The 13,769-nt window shown below is 47.6% G+C and overlaps 1 protein-coding gene across 4 annotated transcripts; it reads right to left on the bottom strand.

Moving 5' to 3' along the window:
* Positions 1–358: 358 nt before the first annotated feature.
* C1S (complement C1s) lies at positions 359–9,514 on the bottom strand. Of its 4 annotated transcripts, none has more exons than XM_056339073.1 (12): positions 9,341–9,514; positions 8,825–8,889; positions 8,170–8,416; positions 6,816–6,993; positions 6,425–6,550; positions 5,577–5,776; positions 5,202–5,355; positions 4,845–4,960; positions 4,533–4,611; positions 4,142–4,279; positions 3,549–3,623; positions 359–1,473 (listed from the first exon to the last, which is right to left on the bottom strand). In XM_056339073.1, exons 2-12 carry the CDS (start codon positions 8,827–8,829, stop codon positions 695–697), a joined length of 2,097 nt encoding a protein of 698 aa, XP_056195048.1. In that variant the 5' UTR covers positions 8,830–8,889; positions 9,341–9,514; the 3' UTR covers positions 359–694. The 4 variants fall into 4 exon arrangements, with proteins under 4 accessions (XP_056195048.1, XP_056195050.1, XP_056195049.1 ...); XM_056339075.1 differs by having other exon boundaries at positions 8,364–8,416; positions 9,341–9,508; XM_056339074.1 differs by having other exon boundaries at positions 8,212–8,416; positions 9,341–9,507.
* Positions 9,515–13,769: the final 4,255 nt, after the last annotated feature.

The following is a 13,769-nucleotide window of genomic DNA, read 5'->3' as shown; positions in this document are numbered from 1 at the left end:
CTTTCACAACGCTACCTTGCCTAAATCAAGCAAGATTTATTTCTTATCTAACACAATAAAGTTTGGAAAATAAAGCCCTGAGGACAGGGGAATGAAAGGATTTTGAAGATGTCTCTTCTGCTCAGCTTGACTCAGAAGCCAGAAATCCTCATTGCTGGTCACGGTTGGTCAATGAGATGCAATCGTTTCAGAACAGCTTCATGAAGATTTAGGTAGAACAAGTTACAGCTTGACAAAAACTGGCAGCGTAGTGAATCAAAATGTGATTAGACCCTTGGTTGAGGGAGTTTCAGGGAGAACTAGGTCTGGACCGAGAAGAAGAAAGGTAGCACATACACAGCAGCACATTGCACAAAAGGCAATTTGGACATTCTTTAATGCTGTTAGAGATTCTGAACAATACAGGAAACACATAAATCCAAACCCAGGCTCTGAACCTACCCTGGGAACCAACAATTATTCTCTCTTATTTTCATTGAAATCTCCCTGTCAGGTGGGGCATTGCTAGGTCTTCTCCAGGTGGGAAATAATGGGATAGAAAAATATGGGAAGAAGCGGAAGGAGCCTGCACTCAGCACAGACACAATGCGTTCCATCCACCGAGTGAGCAGGACCACAGCCAGCCTGAGCACGTAACCATCGTGTTCAGGAAGGGTGACCGCTCTGAAAGGAGAAAGAGCTAATCCTGCCAAGTTTATTCATCCTCATGCTGGCTCATTGTCTCTGCAATCCAGTCCAAATAACGCACTACCTTAGTGTAAAGACCAAAGGTACCACAACGTGGTCCCCAGGAGATTAGCCCGGCCACATAGTACCGTCTGTCATCAAGAGGATCTTGGATAGCGTAGGCTCCGCCACTGTCCCCCTTGCAGCTGTCCTTGCCCCCACCAGCACAGATCATATTGTCGGTGAATCGGTACGCACTGGAATCGGCAGAGCCCTCTGGTTTCACAGATCGGCACTTATCCATGCCCACCACGGGAATCAGTGCCTTCCACAGATAGATGGGCAGCCTTCCCTTCTCCCTCTGGCCCCAGCCAGCAATGTAGCCCAGCGTCCCCTCCTCCAGCTCGTACTCGGGTGATTTACCAGGAAGGCAGAGGGGCGAGATGTTTGGGCCCATCCTCACAGGATCCCTCAGCTTCAGTAGCGCAATATCATTATCAAAATCGGTCCTGGTGTCAGTGGGCTGATTCTTCCAGCCCGGGTGGATGAATGAGGCCTCTGCGATCAGCCGCTGGCCCTCCCGGCGCAGAGATTCTCCAGCGATATTGATTGCCCCGGCGTACATGTCGGGCCTGTCGTACCCCTCCAGCACATGAGCTGCAGTCATTACCCATCGCTCAGAGATTAACACACCGCCTCCTCTTGGGTAATTGAAATACACCTGCCAGGGAAAGTTGCCCTTTTCTGCAAGGGTGCCTCCAATGATCTTTGCTTTCTCCTTAATGGGATTGCTAGGCACCCCACACACTGGAAAGAAAAGAAAAAAAAGAGGAACCAGATGGGATAATTCGCAGTTACAAACAGGGGCTCTCTGGTACCAACCTGCCGAGTTGCAAACCAGGGGTTCTTTGGTACTGCTAAAAAGCCCATACCCGTCCCTCCTGCGCCTGCTAAATCATTTTTGATTCTGAGTAACCAATGTTTATATTCCATGTCATAGAATTTGCAACTATTATTTAGAGAGAAATTAAAGAAAATTCGAGCAAAACTACTACCAACGTTCGATTTAGGCTAAAAATACTCATTTTCAAATTCTTGTTCTGGAAAGGGGTTGTCACCCCGCCAGTGCTGGGTATGTCAATTTTCACAATTTAACTGCATTCTAGTTAGCATTTTTCCTTTGCTGAATTATAGCCTGTAGGTGAAGTGATTGTCTTTGGAAAAAATATTTAAGTTCTTAGAAACACGATGCTGGTCTTTAAAAATTTATCTTTTTTTTTGTGAACTCCAGATAGTGTGAGGTTATGTGTTGTTTTAACCGTTGTTTTACCATTTTTTCTCTCTATTCTTTTAGAATGTAAAATCTTAAGCAGTGGGTCAATGGAGATCTTGTCTGTGGGTCTATCTCTGTGCAGAGATGCTCCCTGCTCTTTGGCCAAGGTGTTCTGTAATGTTTTGCAGAATGTGGGCACTAAGGGCATAAATGCAGCTGGCCGTTCTGCTGTAGCTAGGAAATCAATTTCTTATCACATTGCCTTGTTTACATTGAGCCCTTAGTCACAGAGTCACAGATTAAGGAACTATAGCCAGTAGGTAGTCATAGAAAGATTTAGGCTGGAAGGTACCTCTCGATGGCTCCAGCTCCACCTGCTCGTCCCTAACTGCCCTTCCCCTGCTCTGCCCAGGTTGCTCAGAAGCTTTCACACCTGACTTCTGACCATCTCCAAGGGTGGTGATTAGCTAGCCTCTCTGGACACCAGTTCCAGTGCTGGGGTGGGTGGGGGAATGGGATATTTTTCCTTAAATGTAGCCAGAATTTTGTTTCTGCCCATTGCCTGTCACTGTCTTTTGCTGCTGCGTCCTGTCGAGAAGAGTCTGGCTTCATGTTCTTGCATTCATGTCCTGCCTCCCAGGCAGTAAATTCTGAGCTGTATCCCACAATTTGCCTTTTGCACTGTGCACTTGCACAGTCCGAGCAGTCAGCTGAGCTGGCCCTTCAGAGGCTCTGTCACCTTCAGCTGTGTCTTGTGCTTTGCCCACGATGGTTTGGGGGTTTGGAGTAATGAATAGGCATCATTACGATTAGCCCTAAGCACGATGCCTCTTCAAAGAGGGTAAGGTGGACAGCGTGCAGAATACATAGGATCTAAAATTCTCTCTTTCAGCTGGAAGTTAAGACCCAGCCATAACTACCAGCAGTCAGGAGCAGGAGCAGTGCCTACTAGCTTCCCTCCTCAGTGTCCCCCAAAACCACAAAGAGAGGGTGCGAAGGTCCTTGACAGGGATCTTGCTTGAGCCTTCAGACATAGTAAGTGTAGCTGAAGGACACATTAAACCATAAGGGTTTAGGCTGTGACTTCCAGTGAGCAGTGAAAGACCTTTCCCTGTAGTGCTGCGTCTGTAGTGCCCAGCGGGCAGCTGAGCACTGCCCACAGCAGAGGTCTGATGAGAAGCTACATCTCTCAGTGCAGTTTGGGAGGGACTCAAGACAGAGAGGTCCATCATTGCCAGACGCCTCTTTTGACCTGTCAGTCTTTTTGCTACCTGTGATGCAGACAGAGATCTAAAGCACTGAACAACTTGAGAATGCACACACTTGAAGGTGGGGAACCTGGTGTGGAAACACACAGCGGTACTTGAAGAGGTCCTGTCATACCAGCTGTCTTATTACGTTGCCCACTTTTGTTTCCAGTTTCTTTTCTGCTGCCTCATCTGACCCTCCTTTGGGGCCCCCAGCTTTTAGAAATACCCTGTCCAATGTGATTCAAACAACATAGGATGGATCAACTGCACTTTCAGGCTTAAATATTTAAAAACAGAGAGGTGAAAGAAGCAGTGGTCTTTATATGCCGCGTGTACATGTACACAGTTTTTGGTAGTACCTGGGACACATTTTGGTAGCTTTGTTCCCATGTCTTCGTTGACCCATTCTCCACTGGCTGAGCACTGATACACCGCTTGGAAAACACAAGAAAAAAAGAGTGCCATAAGGATACAACCAGGATGAAGAGGGGGGTAAGCAGCATTACTGTATAAGATGATGTATTAACCTTCTCATTCCCAGAGCAAGCACAGCTTGGTAAACATTGCTGAGATCTCCCTCCAAGTACACAACCCCACAAGGACGCTTCTGCCCCTGTTTTGGAGGGACCTCATCTAACAGATTTCTTGAGTCCTTTACTTCTCCAGCGGAACTGTGCACTAGATGTGACAAAAGTCTCTATGGTTCACACACCAGGCAAACGGAGAGAGGACTTGCTAATGCATTTAGGTCAACAGCCCAAGTGCTGACATTATTAGAGTGTATTAAACACAAAGGCAACGCAAATCAACTGCCTGCCACCCCACACCAATACGAGTTTTTTTTCCCAGTCTTGACATGACGGAATATAATCCCAGCCCCATGATGATGCCAGCACCATTTCTCAGGCCTTTGCTCAAAGAAGCATGTCTGTGTAGCAGAGGCAATGCTCACCATCCTCCTTGTCTTTTAGGGTATAGTAAGGAGCATCACACTGATACCGGAAAGCAGCTTTGTACAGAGGCTCGTGAAGCTCGGAGACGTACACGGCTTGGGCATTGTCAATAGGAGTGGGATCACCGCAGTTGACAGCTGTAGAGAAGAAACAAAACCAATGAAATATAATCAAAGAGGCATTCTCACCTAACAATATGATTATTGTGTGAGGAGGAACCACTCAGCTACTCTGGTCCCTGTATGGTCATCAGTGCTCACATCCTCTGTCCTTTCAGCCTGCTCACATCCCAGTCCTTCAGCGTTCTCCTTGTCTGGAGATACAGTGGATCTAGAGCCTAAAGGCTCTGCTTCCAGTCTGCTTCCCACAGTACAGAGACAGGTCACTTACGAACACAGCGGAGATGGGAGTTGCTCCATTCACCATTTTCCTGACAGCTGGAGTGAAAAGTCACGACGCTGTCTCGTTGCTAGGGAAAAGAACACGGGATCTATGTGAGCCACTGGCCATGAAATGTGTCTGACACAGGCACTCCAGCGGAGGGTCCTCAGAACGCTCCCGTGGCTGGAAGAAGTTTCCACTTACTACAGCTGTGGTGAAAACTTCTGAGTCCCCACAGGTGCTCAGGGCACCTGATGTGAAATGGCATCAGGAGGCTGCTGAGGGGGCCACAGGGGATATATGCTGGTTTATGTAACTTACCCTCACAATTTCATAGCCTTCCACGCAGGTCACCTTCACACTGTCCTTGAAGACATACTTGTCCTTCTGCGGCTCAAGAACAGAGTTCGGAATGATGCTCGGGGGACAGGTTATGGCTTTGAAGAGATAGGTGGAATTCAGTGATTAACTGCTTCAAGATTTGCTCTCCTTCCAGCTCCCAAATTCTTTCTCCCCAGTGATTACTTTCCCTCTGGAATACGTAAACGGGCATCTCTGTTTACTCAAAACCAGCTGGTGTCAACAAGTCAACCTGCTCTTGTACCATGAATCTGACCCGGGACAAACCTTCTCCTTAACTCAGCACCAGAGGGAACGTTTCCCCAAGTATTTACTCACAATCCTCATAGTAGCGTATTTTCCAGCCTTTGTGCTGTGTTTTGTGGTCTGTCTGGAAGATTATGTCAAGAACGTTGCTCCTAGTTTTGATTTCAGGAGGACCTGAGAATTTGCTGCCACAATAGGGACCAAAACGCTGCTTTCCAGAGACAAACTGGGAAAATAACAAACCAGAAGAAATGAGAAATATCAAATGTATTCAGTGAGAGTGAGTCAAATATATATTCAATATATACATATTCAAATGTATTCCCAAGAACTTCAAAAGGCAACGTGGTTAGAAAGAACATGAAGCGGTCAGAGTGTCTTCTGAATATGAGAAGACTGAGGGGAGATCCAGAGCATCCCGACTCCCTCCCCAAGCCCCACACCTACTGTCAAGCTGTCGTGGCAACTCCCTGTGGGGTCGGCTGGTTCCAGGTCGAAGTCCCCACTATGTATGGTCAACGCCACGAAGTAGCCCGGCCTCAGAGCCACCCGGTACTCGCACCGCGAGTTCTCTGGGTACTGGTTGGGGTAGTTGGGGCTGGCAATCTCCCCTGATGGCTCCGTGAAGACATTCCCGCTGCAGTTCACTGGGATTAAGGAAGGAACACAGGTAGGATTCAGAAGGGAAATGGTATGAAGCCCACAGGCTTTCCCTCTTCCACCACATCTCCAGTCTCCTCAGACACCTGCACTAACCATGCCATTGACATGGCATCTCCCCAAGGAACTGAAGCCAGGGCTGATCTCTATCCAATCACCCAGGGACCTGAACTTCTAGTGGCCTTTCCTTTTACCTTCCACCTGTGATTCAAGCCCCCTTCCCTCACGCCCGGGTCCTCATACGACAGTCCTTTCAACATGCACCATCTGTGACTTTGCCATTTTTTGATTCAAGCCAAGCAGCCCCTGGGCCATTTTTGTCTCTTGATTGAACTGCCCTGTTTTGTCAGAGATTAAAAGACTCACAGCAGTACGCTAAGAAGGGTCTCCATCACAGTCTTTAAAGAACCTCATTTAGTAGTTTCTTAAACAAAAAATAATGTTAAGAATATGTTAGTAGAAATTCCCCAAATCAGGCCTACTGCCAGTTCAGATTTGCACTGGGACAGTTTTTCCCCCAAATATACCTGCCACAACTGGCTGAGAAGGTTGATAGAGCAGGTCTTCCGTGCACAGTATCTCACTTGGCCTAAATTAGCTCTTACTGTTGAGCACAGCTAATGTAGATCTCTTACCTCCACATGTTTTCTCATCCTCATAGAGGAAATAATCCGGTGGACAGGTACAGAAGTAACCTCCAATATAATTATTACAGTAATGACTGCAAGGTTCCTCCACAAAATCCGTGCACTCATCCAAGTCTGCAAGCATGAAAAGATGAATCAGCCAAGATTAGGAGAAGGCTCTAGGGGCAGGAGGAAGGTGAGAAAGTGAAGCAAGCACTGGTGGACAACAAGGAAAAGGCATCTCTAAGACAGCATTTATACTGGCTGTATTGGAAAGCAGTCCTGTCTGCTGGGATCCCTTTTAAATCAGACATTCTTGTAAGGCAAACCCTTCTGTCAGCTTTCCTCCTCACCTAGCCTGGACACTACAAAGATTCAGAGGAGGCTGGTTTAACCTTACCCACTGCAACGTAGTAGGCTGCAAAACCAGTGAAACGCTCCTCGTTGGAAAAGTCTGATTGGAAGCGCATGGTGAGTGTGTTGTAAGGGACATGAAATTCCTCCACAATCGAAGAGCCAGGGGTACGAGGTTTCTTCCGCCCACAAAGCACACCTTCAACTTCGTCACCAGACAGGATCTGCAGAACAATGCAGAGTGGTCTTACGTCATTACTGGAAGGTGCGTAATTACCAACAACTTGAGTCTTTCAAGTAATAGGTGGCTAGCCAAAGGCTCCTAAATTGCACGCATTTCTCACAATGCTTGGGCAGATCTCCCCGGGTGCAGCTATGTCACACGCTAGCAGGACAGACCCAGGCTTCTGCCCAGCTGGCCAAGAGCAGAAGACAGCCAGCTAAGGTGTAGCTGAACGGAGCCCCCAGAACCAGTTTTGTGACATTTGTAAGACACTTGAGGAGCGTTCCCTCCTACAGACTTCCTAGCTGTGAAGTAGCTGTCTTAATTTCTCAGATACAAATTAATCCAGAAAGTGCTCTGTTAACATCCTTCCCTGCCCACTTGTACAAAAAAAATCAACAGCATGGTTCAAAACGGCAAAACCCATCACTGAGGGTCTGACAGGTTCATCAGTTTGTTGCAAAAGGCCACGTGTTATGGCAGCTCCAGCAGAGCACATCTACCCTACCATCCCACCTTGGTTCTTCTCCAAGGTCCCCTTCTGGCACTGCACCGGCTCGCACAGCCCCTTTTCACACTGAGCTATTGCGGGAGAGGGTGGTGTTGCTTCTGTCTGTTTGTGTGGAAACACCCGATCTTTTGTGCCCTGTGGGACAACGTGGAGCAGAGCTAGTGGGCCTCTACATTTTAAGAAGTCTGTGGTTCACAGATCATAGAAAACTGCGGTGCAATGCAGCACAGCACTTCACGGGAGTGCCTGCTACCACATGCAGATCTCTTGATTGTTTTTAACCTTCATCATTTCCAATCAGTTTCTGATTGCATTAAATCACCTATGTCCACTCACGGATTAATTCTGAACAATTTCAGGGACAGAAAAGCAATGCCCTAAGGAAATGGCCTTTATTCATTGGCCTTGCAACAGGGAGGTGTCGGTGAAGGCTGAGAAGGCTTTCCCTATGGGTATAGGCGAGACATGGGGAGCAGGCATAGATGGGGCACTCAGTTGGCAGACAATGCTCGCGTGGTTACGGGGCAAACTCAGATCAATTTAGTGACCACTGGTGCAGACGCATGCAGTCATTTGGGCTTCCTGGAGCTCAGAAAAGCAAGAAAGTGTCTATCTCCTCTTCCAGTCCTGAGCTTTGTACACAGCTTTGATGTTCTGTGCTCTAACCCGCCTTCTTGTCTTTTTCTCACTTGAGGACAAGGACAGTACCTTTACAAAGTCATATTCACAGTTCTGCGATGGTTCGAGATCCATATGTGTGAAATAAAGGCGAATGCCGAATCCCAGAGGGACCTGGATTTCCCAGGATTCCTGCACATCATTAGGATACACCTGAGGATAATTGGGTGACAAGATCTCACCGTACATGGAGGCTGCATCAGCCCAGGTTGGGAGGCAGAGGAAGACAAGGTACCTGGGAAAAGAGGAAGGAAGACGCCATGGCAGCAGCCTGCTCTGCCCGCCTGAGCACACCGTCAGTGGAAACACCAGCCCTGGGCTGCACGCAGCTGCCGGCTTTAGCATTCTAATGAGCAATGCTGTAGCTGTCTGGAGCTTATCTTTCTCCCTTTCACACAGAAAGAGTACAACCTCAGTCTTGCCCTCCACTCCTCTCCAGCTCTCTAAGAGCTGGTAGTGCTGCAGGAGTTGAAGACAAGGGTCTTAAGTGCTATTCCCTACTTCACTGCCTTGTTCTGAAGGCTGCTTGGGCTATAGATACATTCAGATTTGAGAATCAGTACAGTACTACAGGAAAAACACCTAATTTATAACATGAAATCATTACTAAACCTGAGTTCCCGTTGGAGATTCAATAACTCACCACATCTGGAAAAAGCAGATCTTCCTTTCTGAAAACTTTCACCAATTGGACTTTGGACTTATGGTCTGAGACAAAAAACAGCATGATTGATTAATGTCGCCTGTGCTTCTGTGTGTCTGCTGGGCAGGTCAAAGACCCCAGGCCTCAGCTTGTGGAGGACACATCAATATTTTGCCTCAAAAGCATGTTTATATCCCTGTTCCCTCTTGCATAGGCAACCCCAAGCATCAAGAAGGGATGCTAGGTCCACACTGACAAAACGAAGAGGTGATCTCCACCTTGGTGCTCCTGGCACTCGGGTTCCCCCCCTTCGGACCATCGGTGTCTCCAAACACCGTGCTGAGGCACCTCCCGCCCGGGGCACCCAGTCCGCTCTTCCCAGCACCTCCAGAATTACCTTCCCAGCACCTCCAGAATTACAGGGCTGGGGAGCGGCTTGTCCTGACTCTTCCAGCTGTCAGACTGCGCCGCTCAGAAATATCTTCCTGTCTCATTTCTAACGCTTGCAATATTTACCTTCTCTCCCTAGTTCGTGTCTGCTTGCCTCCTCTCTTCCCTTCTCTTTCTTTCTCTTTTTCTCCCCCCGCCGCGCCCCGGGCTGAGGCTGGCCGCGCTCCGGTCCGCAGCCCCGCAGCTCCCTCTGCGGGCGGCCGCCGCTCCCAGACCCCGGCCCGGCAGGGACGCTCGCCTGGACGGCTCCCGGCAGGGAGGGCAATTTCCAGAACAAGTTGCACAATCCTGTTGGCTCAGGCTGCGCAGATATGGTCTGTATTAGGGATTTTCGGGAAATCAGATGACTTTTGGGAAAAGGGAGGGGAACAGCACTTTCGGCTGCCTCTCCTTTCTTCCTCTTCCCCCTCACTTTTAAAAGTTAGGAACAAAATCCAAAGGGTGTAGAAAGGGGAGAGTCCCCGTGAGGACTGGTCCAATGATTTTGCATGGAGAAAACCTGTTGGCTCACCCCATCCAGAGTCCAGTTTGCTGAAGCCCACTCTGTTCCTGCAGCCTGGTGGCCGTAGGGCTGCTGCTGCTCCTCACCTGATGCTGCAGAGACTCTTTTTTAGGGAACAAAAAAAGAAAGGAAATGATAGTGGCCTATCCGATGTGCCACTCCAAGGCTACCAGCAGGAGTAAGAGTGCATTGCTTTGCTGGGTTTTGTTATGGCAACAACTCCTGTAAGTAAAAATTTGACTAAGAACTTGTAACTACCTCTTTATTTACCAAGTGAACTTCATGTAAGAGCAACTGTTCATCAGACTTAGCCCTGGAGCAACTTGAGATCTAAGACCCTTACGGAAAGGAGTTTCAAGGCTTATGCCGAGTAGGACCCTTAATCCAGCCAGGGCCCACATGCTACAACCAAAATACCACCATACAAGCTAAAAGACCTGTCACTAACACGCTAGAAACCGCCCCCCCCCCCTCCTCCTCACAAACCAGCTGCACTGGGACTGGGCTATAAATGAAAATGCAAAACTCCATTACAAGCCCTACCCTTTACAATCAGTGCTGCACCATCCAGAGCTTGTTTTCAGCAGGAAAAGGATGATTCAAGTTTCAACAGGCCATAGGCAAAGTGTGTTAGCAAAGCCCAGCTGAAAGCCTCCTTTATACTGTCAAGGGAGAGAAACACCTACAGATGAATCATCGCTGACTTCATTGTAGTCAGGATAAAGGTTCTACTTGAAGAACATGCCTAGTCTGTTTTCTTTGTCAAACTGAGAATGGACAGTGAAAGAAAACAGCATGACATTCAACTTCTGATGTCTCTTGGGATAACAGCTTGATGTTTCTAACCAGAATTTTGAAAACCAGGAAAAGAGTGATGAAAGATACACAACAAATCATGTGGAGATGTCTTCTCCTCCAAACTGGGCAAACCAAAGACCCTGCCAGTGACTACTGAAGTCACAATCATATTCTAAAATGGGCATGGCAGAAGTAAAATGAGTGTGGGCTGATATAATACACGTCATTTCATCACAAGGAAATTGTATATTTTCATATAAACCCTACTCAACTTGTCTGTAGCAGTGGTAAATTAGTATGTGTGTGAATATTAATAATTCTGTAGAAATATAGCTATTAATTAAGAAAAAGATTGCTGAAGTTAGTTAAATAAGAAAGTAGCTGCATTTTATCTGGGCACATATCTGCATAATGCTAACTATTTCTGCAGAAGACCGATGACACTGATGTATATGTTTACACAGAATACACATACAGCATCTGATTGCATTTGCCTAGGTCTGTATTGTTTTTACAATTCATAAGATGAAACAGCTAGGTAATATATTTTACAATTCACTGAAACTATGTCAGAAGTTGTATTAAAGTAATAATTTAAAAGAGGCAAAATCATGCCATTAAGGTTAATAAATGATAATGTTAAGTTTGCCAATGCAATGTAATTCTCCTCAGAGGCACATGCGTTCTCTTAAATTCCTAAATTACATGACCACAGACTACTTTTCCCAAATTGCATAAGACAAATCTTGTCTTGAGATGACTCAGAGTTGCATAGCTGTAACCTTTCCACCAGATGTTATGAGAAGCAATAGTCTTCCAGCTTTCATAAAATCACCATCTAAAACAGGTTTGACTGGCTTGTCTTCCCCCAGGAAGTTGGAAGGAAAAAAAAGCTTTTCCCAAGTTCTTAAGAAAAGCTACATTTCCCCATCTGGAAACACTGAGTCATAAAACAAAGGGAGCAAATATCAAAAGAGAAAATATCACATTAGCTAGGTGAAATCCATCAGCAGGCAGTCAAGGTGGTGTAAGCAGCAAGTGACATAACCTTGATCTACAAAGACCTTGACAGCAATGTGCCTGTTTCCCATCCTACCAGAATAAGAGGATTGGGTGGGTTTCTTGCACGCCGCACTCCCCTGCCTTCCCCTGTCACCCAGGCCGGTTTTGTTGCCAGGGATTAAATCCAGAGCCTTGGGTCAGCCCCAGGAAAACCCGCCCATGTGCTGGATCCGAATGTTCGGTATAACCTGCTGACTTCCACCTCTGTGTCCTGCACAAGGGCGATTTTCACCAGAGTCTGTTCAGCTCTTTTACTCCCTCCAGCATCAAGTCTGAATGAATGCAAAGCTCCCACAGCCTCCCAGCAAAACCTGGGGATCAGGACCATTCTGCTCCATACACTATACCACACTGGCATGCCTGCTGCCTCCTGGACTCCCTTCCCCCCCAGCCCGGTGTAGCTCCAGGCGGGACTGTCGAGCGCGGGTGATGCACAGTGTTCCTGCAGCCAGGAGCCCACAGCCTTTTCCCTGTGGGCGAGGGGCTCTGACTACAGGTACCCCACTGCAGGATAACTGCTGTGCATTCTGCCCTGACCTTCCTCGGGACGTCCATCCCCACCGCACATGTGGGTGGCTTCACGGCGGCTGAAGAAGAGTGGTTTAGTGTTCACCTATTACAGCAAAGCGTTTCTCAACACTTTGGCTTGTTTTAAACCACAAGTGTGGTGGCAGAGCAGCTGCTGTGGGAGGAAACGTGACATTTCTGCAGAAGGACCAGGGGACCGCAATGAGCATGGCTCCATGGCCCGCTCAGCCTGTAGGTAGGGTCGGGGTCCCCAGCCTGTTACCCCAGCCTGAAGCTAACAGCGGAGCCCCCCTCACCTGCTGCAGCCGGTCCTGGGGGCTGCCCTGCCCACCCCTCCCAGCAACAATACGGGTCTCAGCGAGTGCCCTGTGTGCTGGTCACACTGTGCCCGAGGTCACCTGCAGGGGACACAAACTGCAGCTCCCCAGTTCTGTGGAGAGGAGCCAGGGAACGGAGCCAGTGATGTCTGAGACAGGCTCTGGCATCACATCTATTTGTGCAATAATTCCACCACCAAAGAAGTGAGTTGTTTTCAAGCATGCCACTCCCTCCCCATCTCAGACATCCACCGAGTCCCAATTTCTTCAACTGTCTCTGGTTTGTCACTCACCTGCTCCTGATTTTTTTCCCTACTGGCCCCAAGGCCTCCTATTCTTCCTTCTAATGAAAACTTACTTTCAAGTTATTCCAAGCAGTCATCCTTTTCCCTCCATGCTCCATCTCTTGCTAGTGGTTATTTCTTTCTCCACCCTCTCTGTGCTCTTTCCTTGCTCTGTGCTCTTTCCTTGACACAGTGATTCTCTGCTACAGACTTCAGCCAGATTTAATTTTATTCTAACTCTTGCTTTTCCAGAATTTTCCTCCTCCCAGTCAGTGTTCCACTCTAAACTGCAGTCCCATCCTCTCTCCAGACGGTCACCTTGCCCCTGTAGAACAGTAGCCTGCTCCTCTCCCATGGCCACTTCAACCAGGATAGGGTCTTGTGCCTGCCTGGGAGAAGAGGCACTGGCAAGACAGGGCACAAGATTCCTGTTTCAGTTCCTCAGTCCGGAGGAAATGGTCCTGGGAGGAAAGTCCTGTGACTTGAAGAACGATGTGGGGCCTTGGGCAGCAGTGATCTGTGGGAAAGCTGTGAGAACCACTCGAATACAGTCAATACAATGAATTTGCAGAAGCTTCAGCAGCTACATTCCCATGTTGCCACACTGAGCTAATGCAAACTTCAAGTTTCACACTAATACCCGTGTAATGTCATGAAACCACCATATAGCTCCAGGACCTCAAATAAAGATTTTTTTGTTACACCACCTCCTCCCAAGCATAGCACTGCCCTGGTTATTAAAAATAATAATCATACTGAAAAATAACTGCACTCATCGTGATCTGAGTCTCAAAAACAGCCACTATGCTCTGACCCAAAGTGGCTGTCTAGCATTTAATCTAAACAGGTCAAATATAGCAACATTTCAAGCAACTGAAAACAGAATCTGGCAATGGAAACTGTTAGGCAACCTCAGGAGCAGATGCTGCTTCTGAAACCCTTCTCTGACAATAGTAAATTACAGAATGAAAGAAGTAAAAGTTCGTACACATGATGTTTCACTA

The sequence above is a fragment of the Falco biarmicus genome, chromosome 5 (assembly GCF_023638135.1).
Source record: "Falco biarmicus isolate bFalBia1 chromosome 5, bFalBia1.pri, whole genome shotgun sequence".
NCBI classification, from domain to species: domain Eukaryota; kingdom Metazoa; phylum Chordata; class Aves; order Falconiformes; family Falconidae; genus Falco; species Falco biarmicus.
The sequence above is the reverse complement of the archived record's forward strand: the minus strand, read 5'-3'. Positions and strand labels throughout refer to the sequence as shown.